Raw genomic sequence first — 24,789 nt, 5'->3', positions numbered from 1 at the left:
ATTTTGGTATCCAGAGATTTCTATCTTTTAAAATTAGAGAGTCTTGTTAATACAAAATATAATACAAAAAAGACCCTGTTCCCCACATCCCCTCAAGCTGGTAAACTTCATCCAAGTGCTCAGAAAAGAAGTCCATTAAATTCCCTTCTTTGATAAACTAGTCGGAGGTAGTTTTCCCCCATTCTCTCCATCCTTCTGCTATAATTTCTCATGGCCTCTTCTATCTCTTCCTCTAACACTCTGAGCTATTCTGGGCTCCCTGTTCCTCCTCGCTCACCTGTAAGAGGTTGGTTCGGATTCGTTTGTCAGTACACTGCTTGGCCACCTCCTTGGCCAATCGTGTCACCTCATCAGAGGCTTTGGCGATGTCTTTCGCACACTGGATTAGCGCCCGTTTGGTGCCACTACCCCCTCTCACTAGCCGGGACATCTCGGCCATCAACAGGGCCATGCGTTTGGCTGCTGCAATGATGTCGTTGCCCTAAGGAGAAACAGAACCATGGACAAAAGTTCAGGCAGTCAGCAAGACTAGGGAGGTAGACCAGAGCCTGGCCAGGGAGGAAGATGAGGTAATCGCTGCTCAAGGGAGAAGGAGGAGAGGAAATCAACCCTTCAAGAGCCACATGCACAGCACTGGGGAGATGGACTGAAAAGATTAGTGAGATGGTGGCCTCTCCCCAGCACTCAGCAATGGAGGGGAACCAGCTTCACAGCTGAAAAGAGAGGAGTTCTGGGGGTTAGTCAGACGCAAGGACTGTCCCTTGAGGGTGGTTAACAAGCACGTCAACATCCTGAGTTAATCACACCAATGAATGAGCGGCTGGTTAGAGGGCACACGGTCCTGTTACAAGGGGGAAGCAGGGGAGCTGACCCGAGGGGGAAAGTACTGAGTGGCTGGCCTCAAACCCTGACAGCATCCACCCAAGGTGGACCCTCTTTTGGAGGCCAGTTATGCACCTTTCCCTGCAATGTCAGCTGTTCTACAACTTCAGAGAACTCTGCATCCTCAATGGGGTGGCATCCTGCAAGAGGATGGGATAACTTCAATCTCACCCTACCACCTCCCACCTTTCTGGTCAGTCACAGTGTCTAAAGGAAATGGCTGTTTTGAAATTTCCATATTCAAGGAGATCCAGAGTTAATTCTAAAGTTCCTTCAGGAACTTCAACAGACAGTCCTTGGATTGGGCATTCTTGTTCTATAAAATGCAATGGGACACGAGAATGGAAAAAATGGATCTGGATGTCACCCAGTTATTCCTTTAATGCTTTTATATCCTCATTAGTGATGCCCATAAATAGTAGAACAGCAAAAATGGAAAGGCTAGCACTGAAAACCTCCTTTTAAAAAGCCAGTCTAGTAATTTCCCCCTTAGTCTTCAAGATGGGTTTTGTACCCATGCCATGTCACCGTAGAGTCTTAAAAGAAGTGCCATGTAAGAGGTCACCAGGGTAGCTAACCAATGCCTGGTCATCTAAGAAAGGAGACTATTTTAGACAAATGATGGTGCCTAAAGAAAAACACACACACACACACATACACACACACACACACACACACACCCCACACGCACACACACACACACACACACGCACGCACACCCCATTCCCATAAAAAGAATGGGTTCTACACCAGGGCAATGTGCTAGACGAGCACTTGGGCCAACCTGTGATTGTCCTAGCATTTTATTGCTTAGGTTAGGGAACAATGCAGCCAAGAGTTAGTCATCACATTGGAAACACCTGACATCTTGCAGTATAACTGTTCCAAAGGAGAGAAAACCAAACCTGCCAGAGACCAGTATCACAAATGCAGATTTACATCTGGTTGCCGGGCATCCTGACAAAACCAAGCCCCGCCCCCTGGAGTGATCGACAGGTGGACACATGAAGGGAGGAAGGCCTCCAGTTCAGGCAGGCATTTGCAATACAGCCAAGTGCCAGGCAGCAGACTCTGCCATACAAAGCCATTCCTGGTCCAGATTCACTCTGATGAGAAGAGCAGGGGCACAAAGCATAAGACTCAGTCCAGTGACTTCTTCAAGAGTTTCCAGTGGCTTTTGATTGGAAACACATTGAGACTCGCCCATGGCTTTGCAAGTAGTTATAGAATGCTAACTAGCGCTAAGGAGGCAGCCGAGGAAAAATGACAAAAACAGGAGAAAGGAAGCCTTCCAAAAGTGACCCAGGCTCTCCCCTCAGTCTCTCCCCACCCCACCCCCCAACACAAATGCAGCTTCATGAATCTGGCACTGACAGACCTAGTCAACTTGTGCAGCCACTCTCAGTTCTGACAATGAGGTGCAGACAGACAGATGACCGCCCCATCCAGACTCTCGGGGCTCTCGCAGATCACAGGTGATGCAATGTGTCAGTGCTGAACATGGCCAGATGCAATTGGAGCAGCCCCCTTGGGAGGGGTACCCGTGAGTACCTTACTAGACCACTTGGTTGCTTCGCGATGTAAAGACTGAGCAGCGGCCAGAATGGGCTGGTTAACCGGCTGATTGGTCGGCACTAACAGCAGCTCAGGCTCATACTCATCTTCATTGTCAGAGGGGAGAGGAAACCCAACCTCCTCAGCAACAGCCGCCTCAGCTACATCTACACCTTTCTCCGAGGCTTCTTTACCCGGCTTTTCGGGTAGCAGGAAGGATGAGAAACAGGGACAGAGTTAGTATAAGCAGGAGGACTTAAGAGACTAGTGTGAAACAAAGCCTCAGCTGGTTTAGTATCTAAAGATCCACCGAGTTGGAAAGAAAATATCAGAATCTCCAGGGCAGAATTAAAGAGATTCCATGGCAAGAAAGCACTCAGCATCCAACCCTACAAAACCATGCAAAAGGGTAAGTTTTTTTTATAGAATTAAACAAACAATACTCATCTTTCAGATACTTAATGCCAGAATTAAATGGACCAAAAGGAATGCTCACAACAGATCATTCTGAGGGGCACACAATAATGAGAACTCCAAAATGACACTAAATGAAAGAAATGAGAAAACCCTGAAGACTGAGCTTGGTTATTAGCAAGCTGCTCCGAGCAGCGCTGAGTGACCCCACAGTCGGGTCATGTGGACAGCGCTCTGCAGAAGTACCTAGGAGGAGACCCAGGTCAGCTCGGAGGCTGCCAGACATGGATTGCTGTTTCCTTCAGGAATAAAGAGAGAAGTTAACCGAAACCCAGAATACAAAGAAGAGACCCATCAGACAGCACCAAATACCAAATCCTGATGGGCAAAAAAGCAGAAAGGCAAGTGATTATGTGAGGACACTTAGAGCAGCATTTCCTGAAGTCCATCAAGCAGCATGGCCCTGGAAGGGACTGCAAGGAGCCCCCCAAATCCAAGTTAGCCTTTTATGGATTTCTAAGTGCACAAAGTACACAAGTCATACAAGAGAAGATTTTCAGCAACAGGCAATTCATCATCTCCAAATCACCCAATACTACTATTCATCCCCTCTAAAAAAAAAAAACAGAAAGTTCAGGTGTAACTCAAATTGTTCTTCTTCAAAACAGATAAGCCACTCTTTTCAGACCTCATCTATCTAGTTCACAAAAGAAACAGGGTGACAACAGTGTACATATGAGCTCAGGTCCCAGGAGGGCCCTCAGAAGAGTTCAAAAATGGTAACATGAAGGTATTAGCCTGTGGTCCTCCCAAACTCGAGTAGGCACTAATCCAAAGGAACACTAGAGTGTTAGGGAAAGTTGCAGGCTAGGGAAATATCTACTATGGCCTATAAAAGACAACTATGAAAAAAAGAACTGAATTATTTTCATGAAAGGACTGTGAAGACTGACATAATGAATCAAATCTATGCAGCTGGGTCTCAAAGCATCAGTTCCTGGGCTGGGTATCATAGCTGTCCTTCTCCCTCCCATCTATCCAGTCACCCACATGGCCTAATCTCAGCAAGCAGCATCAGCCCTAAGGTTCAAATACCTCAAAGTCAGCTATTCTTGCCTTCCAAACCACTGACAACAGTCAGCACTGGAGACACAATGGGATCAAGGTAAGGAAACCTCTTCCAACAATGGCATCATATCTAGCTGCTTAGGAAAAAAGGAAAAGAACAAAATTGCTCCTAACCCTGGGAGAATAGCAAGAAGGTTAAGTAGGAGGGTCCAGGATAACCTAAGAATTCCAAATATTCCTGAGAGGGAGGTATGTGAAAAGGGGTAAAAATGAAAAACCTCAAGATACACAATAAAACAACAATGTCAGACTTGTTACTGCTTGCCATTTGGGTGAGAAAAGCAGTTCACAGGGCAGTTAGGTGGTGAAGTAGATGGAGCACTGGATCTGGAGTCAGGAGGAACTGAGTTCAGATTGGACCTCAGACACTTACTAATTACCTAGCCGTGTGGCCTTGGGCAAGCCACTTAACCCCACTGCCTTGCCAAAAAAAAAAGAAAAAGCATTTCACAGCAAGTTAGAAATAATACCTTGTTTTCATTCCAGAGAAGTGACTCAGTTTTCAGTTTGGAAAACAGGCAAGAAATAATTACTGGGAATATTCATTGGACAATAATAGCCTCATCAACCACATAATGCTTGGATTTCCACATTTGGTATGACAAGGCTAATCTAAAGTTGATTGGCTGATATATGAAAGAAGGTTAAGAAGAAAAAGTTTCTCTGGTTCCAATCCACCCAATGACTGGAACATCAAAGAAAATGGAACCATTTTAACAGCAGTAGAAAAGTTCAAGAAATACTTTTATATTTGAGGACACTAGTAATTAGCAATAGTGAATCCAAACACATCTTATATACATCAGGAAAATCACATTATAAATATTCAATTTCTGAAGGACCTAATTTATCCAGTTTCACAACAAATGACCTCTGGGAGGCATTTCCTCAAAGTACATGCCTTTCAGTCTTCAATTCTAGCACATGGAAGAGAAACCAATAGGCACCAAAGAATTTCACATTTACTAAGCAGGAACCAAAGAGGGAAAAAAATGACTATGCAAGTCAACCCAACAAAACGCTGATCCTTCTGTTAGGTTCTGAGGGCTGGCTCTTTATCCTTACTGAGAAGCTAGCTTTTCTCAAGAGAAAAATCATCTGGGATGGGCCTTCAACACTTACCTTGCTCGACCATTTTCGAGCTTCGTCATGGAGCTGCCTGGCAGCCATCATCATGGGCTGGTTAATCACCTCCCCGGCCTTCTGCTCTGGGAACTCTTCATCCTTCTCCTCTGGTGGAGGGGGCCTGGGTGGAGGAACCTCACCCTCGGGTAGAGGAGGTTTGGGAGGAGCAAGCTCATCCGTCAGCTAGGAGAGAGACAATCACTCTGTTATCACTGCAGCCCCAAGGGAGACTGTTCTCTTTTCTCTAATTCCACCAGCTGGCTAAACAACCACTCTCACCAAGAAAAGAAAAGGCCACCTCCACAAACATCATCCACGTACACATCCAGACATGTGACCACCTCCATTCACATCTGTCCACAAAACCACCCAAGCTGAGCCATTCATTTCATATATAAAGACACTAAAAAGCCCTATCACTAATTGCTTTAGTCCAGCTCAGCTCAGCCAGTATCAATGTCAGCACCATTGGTCTCAGGATATACTCCTGAGTTGACTAGTAGCAAGAACACAGGACTGAAAGGGGGAGAGTTCCAGCCAGTCACATCCCCAAGGGAGCTACATGAAAGAGTGAAGGAGTCCTCTCACCCTTCTGAATTTCACAAACTTCTGGAAAGTGAAAGAGCTGGACACTTGCTGTGTCAAGGCTTTTTCATTTTGTTCTCCAGTTCTATAACTCTAGGACAATCAGACTTCTGGAGGAGCCACTGGCCTGAGATGACCTATGCCAATTTACAAAATTATAATTGATGCCAAAATTAAATGCAGGGGTTGGAGTGACCAAATTATTATTTTTCTATGACTGAGCCAAACCCAAGTGGCTGATTTTTCTGAAGCTACTCTTCAGAATTAATGCATCCTCTTTATTTTACTCTCCTAAACTATTAACTCACAGAATGCTATATCCACTATCTATCAGCTGGCTTCCATAGATTTTCCATAGATCACTTTTTTTTTTGCAAGGCAAATGGGGTTAAGTAGCTTGCCCACGGCCACACAGCTAGGTAATTATTAAGTATCTGAGACTCGATTTGAACCCAGGTACTCCTGACTCCAAGGCCGGTGCTTCATCCACTACGCCACCTAGCCACCCCAATAGATCACTTTAATTATCAACATTTTTCTTGGTTCTGGTTAGAAAGTAAAACAGCTCCAAATGTTACCTTCTGTCCTCATAAAACATTTTAGATACCCTAAGCTCATGAGCAACAGGTCATCAGTTAGTCTGAAACAACATTCTCAGAAGTCCATGAGGTCAGGTTCAGGTATTACAGCTTCCCAATGAGGAAACAAAATATTCCTCATCAAGGTAAACTCGTAGAAAATTAGTCCAGAAGAAGGACTGTGTGTAAGTTTCATGGGTTTGAGGGGTTTTGTTGACAATTAAAAGCAAACTAGAAAATGGGAAGCCCTCCGGCCCAGTTCTATGAACACAGTCCCTGGCACTGACAGTCACCAAGCCAACTAGCCCCATCTAGCCAGTCTGGTTCTTGGTAGGCTTATCAAGGTGGCACCAAACTACTCTGCTTCCAACCACTGTCCGACCCTGCATCCGCTTCTAATTCCAGCCAATTCCTCTCACTCCAGAACTGTCTCACAATACACACGTTTCCAACTTTTCCCTGTAATCATAAACTCTTTCCTGTGTTACTAGTCCCCACAATGAACTGACTTACCCGGAGCTGCTCGAGATCCGGGGGAGGAGGAGGAAAATCAGGCTCCTGTGGTTGGAAGGCTTCTCGGACCTTGGCCACAGCTCCCAGAATCCGATATCCCGAGTCCAGGAAGCTTTTTTGCAGTCCTAGAGACAACAAAAACACCCTTACCTTCCAAACAAGTGGGTCAGCAGCCTGGGCTTCCTGAAGAGGAACTGGTTTGTGTTACCAAAAGCTGAAGGATGTGAACCTAATTATGGAGCATGCCTAGTGACACCAGGTTTAGGGACATGCTATGTCCAATTCCCATTGGTCAGATGTGCCCCAGATCCCTTCTCATATCTCTCTCTCTCTCTCTCTCTCTCTCTCTCTCTCTCTCTCTCTCTCTCTCTCTCTCTCTCTCTCTCTCTCTCTGTTCTACTTAGCTGTTGACATGTCAGCTCTTCTCCTGAGGTGCCCCAAACAACCTTCCCTTAGCTCCAACTAGGTGAGCAAAGCATGTTCAGAAGGGAGTCTTGGCTATGGATGAATCCAAGAACATCAGAGCTCTGGGAGATCCAGGACCAGGACAAAGGCAGTGGGGTTATGGCATCAGTCCTGTGCCTCTTTTCCTAATATTAACTAGACTCTACATCTTACTGGTCACACTTGACTAGACCATAAATGTGTGAGCTCAGTATAATTCAGACATATCTGATCCATGAGTAAACAGTTCAAATTGTGAATATTTTAAAATCCATTTCAGTGGTGTAGACAGTAGGAACACCAAATCTAATCTAAAGAAAAGTCAGGATAATGCCTATGAGCTCAAAGGACAATTATTATGCACCTATAGGGGAAATGATTTTATATAAACTATCTACTCTTAAGTTTACCAAATTACTCTGTGAACAGGGGTACAAAGGAGATTAAGACATTTTATTAGATAAGGAGAGTAAAAGAAGTCAGACTATAAGGTAGATAGTTGAGCAAATAACATTTTTAGCTACGTGTCTACTGAGGATGGAATTTGGTCAAAATTAATAATGAGTGCAGAGTACCAGAAGCTACTTGGTTTGAAGGCAGCCTAAAATCTGAGAGTAGAGGAAACAACATTTTTCAATTCCATAAAAAAATGGTCTGAGAAGGGTAAAGAATATGATCCTTGATAGTGGACCAAAAAAGTGCCATCTTTTCTTCTCAAGGCGAACTTGTTGCTTATATCATATTAAGTGTGGGGCAAGTGGATTCTAGCTCCAATCTAATAATGCCTCAAATTAATAAAGGAAGTTGAATAAGTCATTCATGGCTTACCAGGATCAGAAATATTCCCAGCCACTGCTTTTGCATCCATCACCATGGGGGAAATAGTCTTGCTCAGTTCATCAGAAGCAGCCTTCACAGCTTCCCGGAATTTGGGATCCTCTGAGTTTTCCACCTCCCGTTTGGCTACTAACAGAATCCGATTGGCTCGCCGAGCAATACTGGTTGCCCCAGCAACGAGCATCTGAGGTTGGATGTTAGCCATAGCTACTTTACATTTGTCAAGGTCTTTCTTAATGGCTTCCTCAGAAGCATCCAGCAGAGATTTGGTATCTATGGCTTCATCCACCAGTCCTGCCAGAGAAAGGGAAACAACATTGAGGTTCTGCTTTTCCAAGAACAGAAGCTCCCAAGTCCTATGATCATACAAATTTTTCCTGAAGTTTCAGTATTCAGAACTCTCTCTCCTTCCTCTGAAGTCTTCCCATCCATCAAAAACTTCCAGGTAAATACAGCCTCTGAAAAGGGCAGGCTGGGCCAAGAATCGGCACTGACTTACAGCTTTTATAAGAGCAGTTGTCGATGGCCTCCGAGTCTCCATGTCAGCACCCAAAATGTGCTGCTATCCAGAAGAGGTAAGGGGTGCATCTGGGACTATCACCACAACACCTTCACACTATCTGCTAATAGTCTGGTCTCTCTGCCCTTCTCACTCCCCAGCCATCTGTTGCTTCTTGGCAGCTGCCCCCGTCCGAGATGAGCCATGAGGAGCGTTCCAATATCTCTAAGAGACTGCTTCTTGTTTCTATTACCTTGATTCCAACACCTTATGGGCTCCGCTTTCATCTCTGGCTACTGGGGACCCTATCACAGGAGGTGCTGCCCACATCTCCTGTCTTCTCTCCCATCCCTTCTTCAGCTAAGAATGAAGACGACTAGGAGGTGCCACTTCAATTGGGCAGGCTTAGCTTTGTTGGTGGTTACTAAAAAAACCAACCCCACTACATAGCTAAGATGAAATACTGAGATGGGCTGTGCTAAATTGTCACTATTGTGATTCTGTGAAACCTGAATCCCCTGAAAATGACAGGAGCGCTCAATGTAGTCACAAACCGCACCCTCACATCCACTGAAACCAGATCCGGACTGAAGGCAAGCAGGGACACTATTCAAAGAGAAGATAGGAGCCTCCACAATAGGCATGGCACTGCCAGGGCAGCCTGAAGACCAGGACGCCTCAAAGGGCCTCTCTTCAGCCCCAGCTGGGAGGTTTAAATAAGAGGCGACTGCGCAGTGGCTCCAAGCACAGCCAAGCTGAGGACCCAGCACATGACTCCCCTCTCATCCGGTTACAGCTGGGACACATTTCCATTCCTGCTCAGGTTTCCAAAAGCTTGCTCTCCTCCTTCAAAACCCTAAGGGGACAGAGCAAAGGATGGGCCGCCCCTTTCCACAAATTTTACCTGTCATTTTTTCAACATTATCAATCCATTGATTCTTCATAGTTTCAAAATGTTCATAAGCAGCTTGATTTCCAGGATTTCTTAGTAAGATGCGAGCAGCTGAGACGACCTGCCAATCAAAAAAGACTCATTTATGTTTCCAGTGATGCCCATGCCCAGAAATAAACTGAAGGATATACGGCTTTACACCTTGAGGTTGCACTGTAGAGCTGAAACCCATGCCCTGCGGAGTCATGTCACATATGGTTTATTGGAATTCAAATTTTTTCCTTCTGTATTCACACAATTCTGCTTTCAGTATGACCCTAAAACTCCTGTTTTACAATCAACATCTCCCTTTAATAACAAAAAATGCCAGCAACAAGTATAACGTTATTCTTGGGATAGGCTGGTCAATCACACAACACAAACTCCTTGAAAAGAAAAGGAAAAAAGGAGAAAACCGATCTCTACTGAAACCCCAGGAGGAAGTCGCACTGCCCTTAATCATGTGTTTTATGAAAGACACTATTCACAGAAGGAAGTCACTGACAACTGACTGATGAAGTGAACTTCTAATAACACAGATCTTTACAATTTCATTTTCATAATGAGTTACTGTATCAAGAGCAGGGAAATTATCTATATTGCAGGAAAGTTCCTCTCTTAAATATGGAGACAAATTTTTCTTTTCCAAATGATCTAAAAAGTTAGGAGTAAACACAAGATGGCAGCTCTTGGCCAGGGGATAGGCTTCACATTTTTTCAACATTAACCTTAATAAAAGGTTAAAACAGGTACAAACAAATAGTGGGGATGCTGATCCTCTCTCTTCACACTAAAACAAATATTCAAGGCTCTTGTTTGGAGTGTGAAGGATTTTGTCTATTCCTTTCCCCCTCAGCCTGCTACCCCTTCTGATTCCCTTGATTTTATCTGTGGTATGATCAATCAGATAGGCTCCAAAACTGAAAGCTTGCTATTACCTTTCGATCTTCCTTCTCCCTCACTGCTCATAGCTAGTACCACTTCCCTCTATAATTAATTGCTGCCCTTCTCCTCTGCTACTGATGTCATCCAAGCCCAGTGTCTCATTATCACCTGCCGAGATTCTTGCAGCAGCCCCCTGATGGGCTCCATACTGCCCACTGCCTGGCTCATCTTCAGCCACTGGATAAATCATATTTCTGTTTCCAGAGGGAAGATTCAACTCTTCCCCTGGATTTCAGTCTCCCAACATCCCTAGTCCTCACCCTCTTATGCTCCTTTACTCCAAGGTTATAACAAATTGCCCCTGACATTTCTCTACCTCCAAGGTTTGGTTCACATTTTTCTCTACATCAGAATGCCCAAGCTCTGCTGGTGGAAAACTTGCCTGGGTTTGAAACCCCAATTCCAAAGACATTCCACAGTCCCTTCACCATCATCTCTTTCAAGGACTTGTTATGTAATATTCTGTAATAAATGGCAATAAATGCTTCTGCTGATTGAGATTATTGATGCCTTATCTCCTGTTAATGATCAACTCCCCAAAATTAAGGAGAGTAACCTACATGTCATAGGCATTTAAAAACAACTTTTTGTTGCAGTGACTTCAATTTGGCAGAATATGAAAAAAGCCCAAACCTTAGAAAATATCCCCTTGACATGAGACACTGAATCAAGTAACTGATGGTTCATGGACACATTTTAGGAATCTGATTCTTGCCTGACCTGCATCTGCTCTAATTCTTCCAAATAAACTAATGGACAGGAAAAGGTCAAGTAAAGGCTTGAAACACAGTTTAATTTTTAGAACACCAACTTAGTGGATTTGCAGGAGAAGAAGAAACTGAGGATTCTGAAGCCTTCTCATAGCTTTAAATGAGAAATGAGCCAAACCAAACCTGGGGTGTAAGTTCTCTCGCTGTCTTCACTGATGCCTGAATACCCTCCACGGTTGATTTATTAGCCGTCCCAACAGCTGCTGCCTTCTCTGCAGTGGCTCCGAGTCTTCCAGAATGGTTTTCAAAGTTAGCTGCCCTCTCATCAAACACCTAGGGGGAAAAAAAACATTCTGACCCTTTATTTCTTCAGGCCTGTGAGGAATTATTCCCAGTGTAAAGTCTGGGAGAACTGCCCTAAAATTCAGTGAATAAGACAGACTGATGGGCCAAAAATAAAGTTAGCATTCGTTCCTTCAGCTCTGATAAGTTTGTTCATACACCCCCCCCACACACACACACACATCTTCACACACCAACACAGACAGACACAGAGAGACAAGACACACACACACAAACACACACATAATCCTAACTTCCTGTGTATATAGGAAAAGGGATGGTGCTTTGTGTTACAGGGAACATAAAAGAACATGAAGGAGACACAGTTTCTATTACTCTCAAGAAGTGTATAATGTAATTTGGAGAAGACAAGCAAATCTAAAGCTGTAACTGTTAAATGCAGGATATTATAGGTCACTTAGATGTAATATATTTTAAAAATAAAAATCCTCCATGTTTTGGATGTCCATAAAGATTCAAACCTGTGTGTGGGTTTTAAAAAAATACATTAAGGGTATGTTCATAGCTGAAACATCAGTGAGGCTGATGAGTTTTCACTGGATGCAAATACTGAACTATTAAATGAGATAACAATAAACAGCAAGATCTTCTGCAAAGTGCAGCTCTCTGATCTAAGTTAGCTTGCGACTAGCAGAGCCAGACGGGCATCCAGGATCAAGGCTACACAGCCCATGAAAGACAAGTTGTTTGATCAAATGAGAACAACATAAGCTCCTATTACTTCTGAAAGGCAGTAAAACAGTGGCCTCTGACCAATCCTAAGAAATGGGTTCAAGCCTCAGCCTGATTAGGTGCAGACTTTGAGCAACTCCTTTCAACTCCCTGAGCTCCATTTTCCTCATAGGTAAAACAAGGACAATATCATTGCACTAGCAGCTTCACTGCACTGTAATAAAGATCAAGTGGGAGCTGAAACATGAAAATAGATGTAAAAACTATGATTATTAATGCTTTGTTTTCTGTTTGAAGGAAATGATCAGACCTGTTGCTTTAAAAAACCAGGATATGTTTAACATCTGGCTTGAATTCTACTATGAAAATGTATCAGAACAGGTATGTAAAAGTATTTCAATCCCCCATGGCTTAAGCATACAATTAGGACTCACCTGTGGAATCTGTTTCTTTCCATCTTCATCCCCCCCCCCCCACACAAGTACATTCTAGGTAAGAGATTCAGAAGGTCTATAGGTCAGTCATACAGCTCTGTTCTTATTAAGGTGCCCCATACTTCTTTCACCTATCCTTTTGCTTCAATTATCACCTCTTTTTGCCTTGATTATTTGTGAAATCACACAATATTAGAGTTTCTATCCCTTACAAATCAGGTAGTCTAATCTCACATTATACATAAGGTTTGCCCAAAGTCACACAAGACAGTAGCAAAGCATTGTACAAGTATAATCCAGCAACAAAAGCAGCAGCATCATTACTATTGACAGGTCCTTCCAGGACTTTGGGCAGAAGAGGAAATCAAGGATTCAAGCAAGTAAGTAAAATAAAATGTAATTACCAAAAATAAACAAAACTAGCACTGCCACAGAACAAGTCCTCTTTAGATCACTGAGACAAACAGCCTCTTTCCACTTAGTCCCAATTTCTACTTTCTTTGCTCACTACTGCCCTTCAGTGGACATTTTAACACCAAGACACCCATTATAAAGGGTTAGCTGAAGAGATGATCCCCACCCCCTCCTTCTCGTGAAAAACATCATTTTCCCCCAAATCCTTCATTACCTCAAGGGATACCTCTCTAACAGAATTAGCTACCCTATGATACCTAACAAGAAGGACAGAGAAAAGTCATAGCTATACTCACCTCATCCCTATTTGGCGCATCAGGGGGTGCAGTGGCCGCCACCGCCAACAACTTGATTGGAGTTGTGGTGTCACTAAAAACATCTGACACTTCCTGAGTCATGGCCTCTTGCATCTTTGTTTTCAGATCCTTAAAAATATTTTTTCCCAAATGAAAATGTCCCCAGGATTATCCAACTGTAAACAGGTCTGTCAAATCAAGATTCCTATTCCATTCATTCAACAATTTACTGATCACCTAAGCTACATGCAAAGGATTGAAAAGGATTCTTTAAAAAAAAAAACAGTTCCTGATCCAACCCCCTTTCTGGAGAATAACTTAGAATTATGTTCAAAGGCAATAAAACTGTGCATAATCCAGCAATGCTACAATACTACTACTTGGTCTATATCCCAAAGTGATCACTAACAAATGGTTAAAAAAAAAAACCTCACATGTACAAAAATATTTATAGTAGCTCTCTTTGTGGTGGCAAAGAATTGGAAATTGAGGGATGCCCATCAGTTGAGGAATAGCTGAACAAATTGTGGTAAATGAATATGATGGAACATTAGTGTTCCATAAGAAATCATGAGGGCCAGGACTTCTGATCAGCCTGTATGAACTAATGGTGAATGAGATGACCAGAACCAGAAAAACATTATTCATACTAACAATAAAATGATCATGATAATGATCATCTATGACACACTTGTTCATTTCAGTACCACAAAGACTCTAAAGGACTTGTGATGGAAAATCCCATCCATATCCAGAGAAGGAACTATGGAGTTTAATTGCATACCAAAGCCTACTCTCTTCCAATTTCTAAAAGTTGTCTTATATATTGTTTTTCTCTCTCTATTTGTTCCCCCCCATTTTGATTTGATTGTTCTTTCACAGCATGATTAATAAGGATGTTTAATATAGTTATACTTATATAACCTATATTAGCTTGCTTTCTGTCAGAGGATGGGAGGGGAGAAGGGAGAAAAACGTGAAATTCAAAATCTTATTAAAAATTATTTTTGCATGTAGTTGAAAAAATGAATAAATAAATATTTTTTAAAACCCCTCCAAGAAACATGGTTCCCAACCTCTCAAAGCTTATAAGTCTTACCTTTAAGGAATCCTGTAGCTGAGAAGCAAGAGCCCTTGCCTGTGGACTCTCTCCTTCCCCTCTTGCAGCCAGATCTGCTAGTTGGGCTGTTAACTGGTCCACTCGGTCACATTTTGCAAGAAGATCTTGGCGATAAGGCCCCATCATAACATTAGCAAGTCGATGCCCTTCTGCCACAAGTCCCCGGATTGCAGCCTGACCTGGACCAAAAAAGAAACAAATTTTTCTTCATACAAGTCAAGAACAGGGAGTTCAAGTGTAGTGGTAGCAAGAAAGTCTAATAAAATGATTTTTTTCATTACTATCCTGAGCCAGAGCTGCATTGATGTCACTCAGTCAAGTTGTGCCTCATATCACAGTCTGAGCTTCTCAGAGGGGCCATTCCTGTCCTTGAAGACACTCCCCAAGGCTCTTTCTCACACATTTTTTCCCTTAGTGATCTCACTAGCATTCATGGTTTCAAAATGATCACCTCTTCGAAAACAATATCCACATCTATATAATCAACCAAAATCCCTCTCCTCTCTTCTAGCCTCACATTGCCAACTACTTTTTAGAAAGCTCCAATTTGTCAGCATTTCAAACCCAACTTGTCCAGAGTTCATTCTCTTCTCCCTCATAAACCGTTTTCTCTTTCAATCCTCCATGTTGCTGTTCAGTATTCTCTTTTTTTAGTTTTTTGCAAGGCAAATGGGGTTAAGTGGCTTGCCCAAGGCCACACAGCTAGGTAATTATTAAGTGTCTGAGACCGGATTTGAACCCAGGTACTCCTGACTCCAGGGCCGGTGCTTTATCCACTACGCCACCTAGTCACCCCTCTGTTGAGTATTCTATCACCTTCTCAGTTACAGATTTCTATCAGTCATCCTTAACTCTTCCCCATCTGTCACCACTACATTCAATCATTCACTTATCAAATCTTACAGTTCCTACCTCTATAATATCTCCTGGGAGTGCTTTTTCTCTCCACTCATATAACCTTCATTCTAATTCAGACCTTCATTCCTTATCTGGATTATTTAAATAATATGCTATTTAGCCTTCCTGCTTTTATCTGTTCTCCCCAATCCATCCTTCCAAGCACTGCCAAAGTAATATTTCTAAGTCCTAGGTGCTACCTTATCACTCTCTGTCTCAAATGCCTTTTTCAGTCTTTCCCTATAGCATCTCTAGGATAAGATTCAAGCTCCTCAGACTGATATTTAAGGCCTTCCCCACCTACCTTTCCAGTCTGATTTGTCCTTTTTTCATCCTCTTCTTTCAGGCAAATGTGAACAAGTTTTCCCTCTGTTCAATATCCAATCTTACACTTAAATAAACTTAATCTTTTCCATGCGTAGAATACACTTCCTTTATCATTTTTGCCTCTCAGTTCATGTGTCATTTCTTCCATGTTGCCTTTCCTAAGCATCACCTTCCTCCCAGTTAATACTACTCTCTCCCATTTCAATTCACTTTGTATTTACTTATATAAACACATGGTCAAGGGGAATCTCCCAGGAGAAGGCTAGTTCTATGAGAGAAGGGGTTATTTCTTTGTATCTCTAGTAACTTGTCTAGTTCTCTAAACACAGCAGCTGTTGAATTAAACAATAAAATGTTAAGAATCTTCTTTTCTGCATTGAAGAAATTCAGTAACCCTTGGATTTGCTCTCCTTGTCTTTGCCCAGATCCCTCCCTTTCATCTTCAATGTAGCCAAATCCTTTTTACAACTGGAATCTTTTGGGGGGGGTTGTTAATCTGTTTTTATTGGGTTTTTTGTCATTCTATCCTTTGATTAAAATTTTTCTACTTTTAATGGTTTCATCATTATCTTGTTCTATTAGCTAAGTTCAATTCTTTATGCATTGAGGATGGGTTTGGGGGAGAGATAAATTTCATTTCTTCCTCTAGTTCCTTCAGGATATTGTTATTATCTCACTTAATTCAACCTTGAAAAAATTCACCTTGGGTACTGCTTGGTTACTCCTTTAAGGTACTGTTGACTCTAGGTCAGCTTCTGCTAGTCTCCCATTCCTACTTCTTATAACCTCTTCTTTCTTTTGTTTTTTTATTCATTCTTTACCTAGATTCTAAAGCGTTGCATTTTTGATGTTTGCAATTTTGTGACATGATGATATTTTCATACCCTCATGTGCAAAAATTTGTTCAGCCATTCCCAATTATTAGATACATGTGATGTTTCCAATTCTTTGGATAGTATGATCAATGCTGTAATAAATATTTTTGTAAAGAACCTACTAAGGGGATCATTGAGTCCAAGATGTCAAACAGCTTCATTGACTTTAATTGGATACTTCCATATGGCTTTTCAAAACAATTCACAAATTAATAGCATCTCCAAAAGTATGTTAATATGCCTACTTTGATATAGTTGCAATAGCAATGAATTTTATTAACTATCTTTACTATTCATTTTAAAGGATGTAAGGTGGTTTCTCAGAATTATTTTATATTCTCTGATTACAAAAGTTTGAACAATTTTTCAGATAGTTAATAATAATTCATTTTTATTTTTAAAAGAATTACCTGTTTCAGGTCCTTTAGTCACTTATATCTAGTGAGGAATTATACATAAGCCATAATTAATTTTATTTTAATTTCAGATTTTTATGAAAAATATTCATGGCTAATTTTTCCCAATGATTCTTTCCATTATATTCTGGCTCCATTGCTTTCTATTGTGCAAAAACATTCTATTTTTATATAAAGAAATCTTATGTTAGCAATCTTTTTTTTTCTACTTGTTGATTAGGAAAGAAATTCAGTCTTTAATAAAGTTATCTTTCTATTTTCTTTTTAATGATTTTTTTTTAAAAATTGTTTTATCATTTATCCATTTGGTAGGCATAATGATATATGGCAGGAGTTCTGGCTCTAATTCCATTTTTTTGTTACTCCTAAGCCAATTTCCCCCAATAATTTTTGTTTGTTTTTTTATTTGTTTGTTTTGAGTTTTGCAAGGATGGGGTTAAATGACTTGCCCAAGGTCACACAGCTAAGTAATTTTTAAATGTCTGAGGTAGGATTTGAACTCAGGTCCTCCTGACTTAAGGCCAGTGCTCTATCCACTGTCCCACCTAGCTGCCCCATGTTTGTTTGTTTTTTAAAACAACACATCCAAGAGTAAAAGAACTACAAAGGAGACTACTAGGTCTTAGCCCTAAGTCGGCAGAATAAGAAGGGTAAAGGCAAAACTTTTGGGCCTTCAGTAATATAAAAACAATTGACCTTAGCACTCAATTAGAAAGCATAATTAAAATAGCTATCAGATTGCGGCTTCCTCTTCCAAGGGGCTAGGACAGCTTCAGCAAGGTCATGCTCTCCCTTTCTTTCCTCATAATGTGTAAAAAACTGCTAGATATGGTCCTTCTTTATTGTTTTGCAATCTTGGACTTATCATATACCAGTACATTTTATGCCTCTGATTCTACTTTTAAATTATTTATTTTTCTTTTGATTCATTTAACTATTTGTTTATTTTTCCAATACAAGACAGTTTTGATAATTACTATATTTAATAAGCTTAGAGGTGACAGGGTTAGAAACCACTTTCCTCTTTTTCCCCCATTATTCCCTTTGACATCTTGTCCATTTAGTCCTCCACAGAAATGATGTCACTTATAGGAAATAATTCAGAGTGGAAAAAAAAAGCTGAATGAGAACAAAAAACATAAACACAAAGTATGCAAAAAAGCAATGAAATTAGAAGAAAATACGTAGAAGATAAAGAGTTTAGATGGAGCTATGGAGGCAAATATATTTTCATTACTATCCTTTTAAAGCTAATACATTTTTAAAAACTGTGAATGATAGAAATGGCAGTATATATTCATATAAAAAGAAGTGAATGTTTTTGTTGGTCTATATTTAGAAGAATTTTTTCAAAACTTTTAAGAATTTCTGATAATTTTGTTATTTTGATATTATAATAACTGTTTTTGAGGGGGATACTGAACAAGTCATTTTACCTTCTCATTGCTATGTTCTAAAAGCGGTCTAAAGGACTGCTCTTCATTTACCAACTTATACCTAAGTGGATGCCTTCCAAAGGAACTGAGGAGCTAAATAGTTTAAAGAAGTCATTTGATCTTGGTTCAAAAATTCAAAATTGCAATTTGAAGATGAGCAGGGTTGTGATGACCTATATAGAGAACCAAGTCATTTATCTTGTTATCTTCTCAATTCACTGGAGCAAGAAGTCTAATGAAATACCAAAGTTTAATTGCACTGACCAAAAATTACAAAAACCTTTGGAAAGACAAATGGATCAGACAAGGAGACTCATTTTTATTTAGTACAATAAAGTGAAAATAAAGTGTACTCAACACCTTACCCACACCCCTATCATCCACAGTGGGGTTGTCAATCCACCTCTGAGCTTGCTCAATCTTGCCCTCCAAATGGACAGCTGCTTTGGCAGGTCTGCTATTGGCCACAGCTCTGTTGGTTTTGGTCTGAAGGTTCTGCAGGGCTGTGGCGATTTGCTTAGCCAAAGCCCGGGCCTCAGGAGAATCTCCTTTCCCTCTGAAGATAAAAGAATAATGGTTGAAGTCATAAATTCCACCTAAATTAAGGCAATCAAACCACTACTGACCATAATTAAAATAATACATGCATTATTGTCCCCCCAAAAGAAGGGGGAATTCCCAAGAATTTAAGTCATACCAAGAAATTAAATTCATTTTTATTATCATGGGCATCATTTAGCCCAGGACACACAGCCCCAGACAGTTACTTAAGAGAATTACAATAATATGGGAAGAAAAGAATATTCATAATACAGTCAGAAGGAGATAGCTATTGCTGAGGCTTCATTATTAATAACTTCATTACAAATAACTTAATTTCTAATCCCATTTGAAGATTCTAATCCTCACTGTAGCTAAAGCTAAGTCAGCATTAGGAAGACATAATTTCTACAGTAGTTGCCCTCTCTGCATAATACCTTAAAAACCTGAAAGCAGAGGGCTTGACTAGAAGTCCTATTAAGGTCCCTAAGATTTAGGATTCTATAGTTTTCTTCCCTGGATGGCTAGAATATCTCTAAATTATTCTTCTTACTCTCTGATATCTACCAAATTGGCACCCAAATGTTTGGTTATGCTCTCAACTCCAGATCTTGGTAGAGAATGAATACACATAAGCCATCAAAAAGAGATGGCACTGTCTCATAAATATTATCTTACATTTAATGAATGCTCCTATATGCAAAAACTACGGAAGGCACTTAGAAGTCTTTACTCTCAAAAGAGATTTTAATCTAGTGGAAGACAAAGAATATAAGCATAAAAATATAAGTAACACTCTAAAGTAGAATCTTTTAAGTGAAACAAAGATGGTACATATAATACGTGTTTCTTGAATATAGAAGAAACAGAGCAAACACTGGGGCCTAATGAGACAGGTTCTTTGGATTCAGCCTTAGAATGAATAAGATGATTAAAATGAAGAGCAGAGAAGGGCATTTCAGGTGGTAGGGGCGGGAGAGGAAGGAAAGAGAAGAAAGACATAAGAGAGAATGTATATGATTAGTATTGGTCTGAAGTCAAGAATTAAGTAAAGGAACATTGGGCAATAAAGCTGGAAAGTAGATCAGATCCCAAAGGGGGGAAAACCCTGAAATGTCAGGATAAAAACTCTGTTTTGAATGTGACCACATGACCATAGCATTATTATCAAAGGTGACAGCCTAAAAGTCATGGGATTAATGTGAATTAATTCTTTTCTCTCTTTTTTTTTTGGCAGTCAGAAGTGACATGGCATAGTGGAAAGTAGACGTGGATTAATAAATCCTGCCCCGATGCCTCTCTAAAGATACTCAAAGAGGGGCTTGATCTGTACTGGTGGTTCCTCACTGTTGTGTAGGACTACAGGTCAGGTCCAAGTCATGGAGACAGACACATGGCTCACCCACAAAGCCCAGACACCTCCCAGGTATCAACAGGGATGTCCAAGGGTTCAGGTGTTCAGCTGGCCAGGAGAGGAGCCTGGGAGATTTTGTTTTCACTTTATCATACTAAATGGAAACAAACCCACTCTGTCCAGCCTTCTGGGATCACTTACCTTTTCAAAGCTGACAATGGCCACTCCATCCTCCCTTGCTCACAAGCAGTTCTTTCCAAGCCTCCTTTCTCCCTCCTCTCCCCTACACCCCAGGAAGCTTTATCTCATCATCGGTCTTGGGATCAGACCCTCAGACTGAAGAGTGGAGCCATCCACACCACTAACTACACTTAAGAAGGGAGGCTCATCATGTCTCACTTATGAGTATGCTCAGCTCCACTGTACCCCTTCTCAGCTCTTCAAAGCTCCTTACCTGGAGGGACTACATGGTAGCTATACCACTAGTCCTTAGGGACTAGTGACTTCACCTACACCATCCCATACTAGACATGCTGAACTTTCAGGGTACTGCAGGTAAATACAATGGGGAAGGAGCAGGGACACCTAATGGAACCTATTAGGGAAGGGGGCAAGAAATGGGTTTAGCACTAAAGAAAAGTGAGGAAAAAGAATGGGCAAGATCTCTCTTCTGGTCAGCCTTCAGAAGCTTCATGGGAGAGATGGTCTTTCAAGGGAAGAAATGGAGATACTGAAGCTGTGACATGAGGTGCCCCCCCAGGAAACAATTGTTACTAAACACACGGTGAAGTGAAGAAGGTGGGTTGGTCCTTCTTACATCTGACTAAGAGGAGCATCTGTTCTCCTCATGATCTCCTGCAAAGATGAGATGGTTGGAGTCAGGGAGTCCATGGTTTGGTCTTCTGCCTCTGATCCTAATACCCTCAGTCCCTATATATTTAATGGGACAGCATTTTGCAAAATAACTGAAGAATATTTTTTTTAATTTTTTTTAGGTTTTTTTTTTTGCAAGGCAGTGGGGTTAAGTGGCTTGCCCAAGGTCACACAGCTAGGTAATTATTAAGTGTCTGAGGCCAGATTTGAACTCAGGTACTACTGACTCCAGGGCCAATGCTCTATCCACTGTGCCACCTAGCCGCCCCTGAAGAATATTTAAAACACTTCCAAAACTCATGGATATCATATAAAGACAACTACAAAATGCTCTTTTCAGAAACAGGTAGAAAAATATGGTGGCTCACAAAGAAGCCAGAACAACATAGGCAGCACTGGCAAAGCCTTTACTATGCTAGTTCATTTGATCCTCACAATAGTCCCTGATGCTATTATCAGTGCCTTTTTATAGATGAGGAAATGGAGGTAAAAAAACAATTAAGTCACTTGTAAGGTTCACACAACTACTAATACAGAACTTGAACTTAGGTCTTCCTGACTCAAAGTCCAGCGCTCTTTCCATTGGGTCATGTAGCTGCCCATCTTTCCCTCTCTTTGTTCTTCTGCCAGGTGGAGATGACCACATCCTGCCTCCTTTGTGTAATTATTATGCCACCTAGTTGCATAAAAACAGCAATGCCAGCTAAATTTATTTATAAATTATTAGTGCCATGCCAATAAAGCTACAAAAAGATTAATTTTTTGAAGCTAGAAAAATCAATAATAAAATTCATCCAGAAAAAAATTAAAGGCAAGAATCACAAGAGAAAAAACATACAAAAGCATAAATGAACAAAGAAACATAGTATTCATTAAAATTTAAAGACACTAAACTCTGGCACAAGAACTCACTACTTAACAAAAACTGCTGGGAAAGTCAGTGAGCAATGGAATAGAAATCACATACAGACCAACAGATTACTTCATGTCCCAAACTCCAAATACATATACAACATAGACAGAAAGAGTGACATCACAAATAACAAAAAAGAACAAGTCAATTACCCTTTGGATCAATGAATGAGCAAAGAGCTGAAGATCAAATGAGGGATACAGGAGATCACGGAAGAAAACAGACAATTATGATTCCTTAAAATTTTGTAGTTTTTACATAAAAGATTAGAAGAAAACAATAAACAAGGGAAAAACTGTCTTTGCCAAAAGTTTATCTGAGAAATGTCTATATAAGGAACCAACTCAAATATATTAGGACAAGAGCCATTCCCCAATAGAAAAATAGTCAAAAGATATAAACAGGCAATTTTCAAAGGAAGAAATCTAAATTGTCAATGTTGATTTTTAAAAAGAAAGTAATTTAGACTAGAACTCTAGGTCTCTATAACAAAGACTCAAAGAAAGAAGAAATAGACCCATTTGTATAAAAATATTTATCAGTTCTTTATATGGTAGAAAAGGAATCAAAAAGAGCAACCATCTATTAAGGAATGACTAGAAAAATTATCACTTATCAATGTAATAGAATGTTTCTGAATAGCAAGAAATAATGAAAAGGATAGTCTTAAAGAAACCAGGACTGATATAAAATGAAGTGAAAACTAGGTGAATACTTCATACAAAAATAACATTATAGGGACAAAAACCTTTGCAAGACTTAAGAATTCCATTCAAAGAAAAGATCAACTACACTTTATGAAGTATCTTATCAACTTCTTGAGAAGAATGGTAATGGATTTAAAAGGCACAATATTGCATACACTATTGAAAATAGCCAATGGGAGGCACTACTTCCTTAATTAACTATGCATAGTCATAAAGGCTTTTTTTCTTCAACTAGGGGATGGAAAAGTGAATAGGGAAGAAAGGATAAGAATAGGAGAACCAAAAAAAGCAAGCAAGAAAGGAAAATGGAACTAATGAAGTATCTTTTTTTTTTAATGAAAGAAGGAAAGAGAAGTACAGATAAAATAGCTTTGAAAACTACAGGTTAAATTTATTAGAATTAAAAAGAATAGCAAGCTATGTACAATAGAGATCTATAGTTACATGTAAAAATGTTTTCTGTTCTACTAAGAACAAGGAAATACCCATTTTATTTAATGTTTTTTAAGGTCATTTGAAAAATGAATTCTATAAAAGAAAGAAAACTTTCCTAGGAAGCAGCGTCCTTGGTTCTTGACATGAGTTATCGTACATTTTGTAACTAACTTAACTGCAACCCTAAAACAGTTACTTAATCTTGCTTACAAAATGGGGGGTGGAGATGCCAATAAGAGCAACTAACATTTGGATACACTTTAAGATCTACAAAATGCTTTATCTTGAGTCAGATATTTAGAGGAATCTTTGAGGTCACTGCATTCAATCCTTTCATTTTATAGATGAGGAAGCTGAGGCTCAGAGAAGGTAAGTGATGTCTGGTAGGGGGTCTGAGCTGGACCAGGAGCCCAGATCATTCTGCACCTAAGGCTAGCACTCTACCTCTCAAACTGTACTGCCTCAGCATAAAAAGAGACATCTGACTCTTTCACAAAGGTCATGTGACAATCAAATGAAATAAAGCTGCTTCTACCAAGTTAAGAGCTTTTTGTTTTGTTTTTTGCTTATGTGAGACAATAAGGTGACTTGCCCAAGGTCACACACTTAATAAGTATCAGGTGTCTGAGGCCAGATTTGAACCTAACTTCAGGGCCAGTCCTCTATCCATTTGTGCCATCTAGCTGATCCTACCAGTTACAAGTTAAAACTCATGGTCTTCATTTATCAAACAGTAAATAATAGCAGGGTAGAGGTGCATGTATAATCATTTACAATCATCTTTCCTTGTTTAATAGGATCTGGGGGTGTTTGAACATAATTTTGTTTTGTTAATGGAATAATTGATTTTGTTTGGGAGGAAATTACTTAGTTTTGAAAAAAGCTTGTACTAATATAGTAATTGAATGTTAAATTCTTTCTCAAATGAAAAATCATTACTTGGGGTGGCTAGGTGGCGTAGTGGATAAAGCACCGGCCCTGGAGTCAGGAGTACCTGGGTTCAAATCCGGTCTCAGGCACTTAATAATTACCTAGCTGTGTGGCCTTGGGCAAGCCACTTAACCCCATTTGCCTTACAAAAAAAAAAAAAACCTAAAAAAAAAATCATTACTTACTGTCTCCGAAGATCTGACAACTTAGAAGTCAGAGCAGAGATTTCTCCAAGGGAACGCAAAATGTCATCTCTTTCCTTAGGATCATCACACAATTCTGCAATTTTCCGAGCTTCAGCTAAAGCACCTCGAATCTGTTCTTCTCCTTCAGGGCCCCCATTTGGATCTGCCAGCCAATTCTTCATAACAAGAAATGGAAAAGCAAACCAACAAAAAAAAGAATGAATAATGTTGACAATGAAATACTTAATGAATCTTAACAATCAACAACTATACATTGTTAACAGTGTCTAGCAAAAAACTACTGGCTCTATTTATTTCCATACAATTCCAAGCACAGTCATTTTTTAAAAGACAATGCTAATAAGAGTATTTTGCTAAGAGACTGTCAATCTCTCCTATTTTTAAAGAAAAAATAGAACTATTCCTTCTCAAAAAGAAGAGATATTTTCAAGAGGCA

At 40.3% G+C, this 24,789-nt stretch overlaps 1 protein-coding gene across 3 annotated transcripts in view; it reads right to left on the bottom strand.

The window, feature by feature from the left end:
* The window catches only part of VCL (vinculin), a 128,305-nt gene that overhangs the window by 17,835 nt on the left and 85,681 nt on the right, over positions 1 to 24,789 (bottom strand). For 2 of the 3 annotated variants that reach the window (XM_074232883.1, XM_074232885.1), the window contains exons 10-20: positions 24,333 to 24,508; positions 18,761 to 18,951; positions 14,424 to 14,623; positions 13,325 to 13,453; positions 11,329 to 11,478; positions 9,464 to 9,572; positions 8,052 to 8,354; positions 6,780 to 6,904; positions 5,101 to 5,286; positions 2,434 to 2,634; positions 278 to 481 (exon numbers count right to left, since the gene is read on the bottom strand). In XM_074232883.1, the coding sequence (XP_074088984.1) occupies positions 278 to 481; positions 2,434 to 2,634; positions 5,101 to 5,286; positions 6,780 to 6,904; positions 8,052 to 8,354; positions 9,464 to 9,572; positions 11,329 to 11,478; positions 13,325 to 13,453; positions 14,424 to 14,623; positions 18,761 to 18,951; positions 24,333 to 24,508 (1,974 nt within the window). The remainder of the gene's footprint in view (positions 1 to 277; positions 482 to 2,433; positions 2,635 to 5,100; positions 5,287 to 6,779; positions 6,905 to 8,051; positions 8,355 to 9,463; positions 9,573 to 11,328; positions 11,479 to 13,324; positions 13,454 to 14,423; positions 14,624 to 18,760; positions 18,952 to 24,332; positions 24,509 to 24,789) is intronic. The other variant, XM_074232884.1, reaches the window with a different exon arrangement.

This window comes from Macrotis lagotis, chromosome 4 (genome assembly GCF_037893015.1).
Source record: "Macrotis lagotis isolate mMagLag1 chromosome 4, bilby.v1.9.chrom.fasta, whole genome shotgun sequence".
Lineage (NCBI taxonomy): Eukaryota > Metazoa > Chordata > Mammalia > Peramelemorphia > Peramelidae > Macrotis > Macrotis lagotis.
Note: the sequence above shows the minus strand (reverse complement) of the source record. Positions and strands in the feature narration are given on the sequence as shown.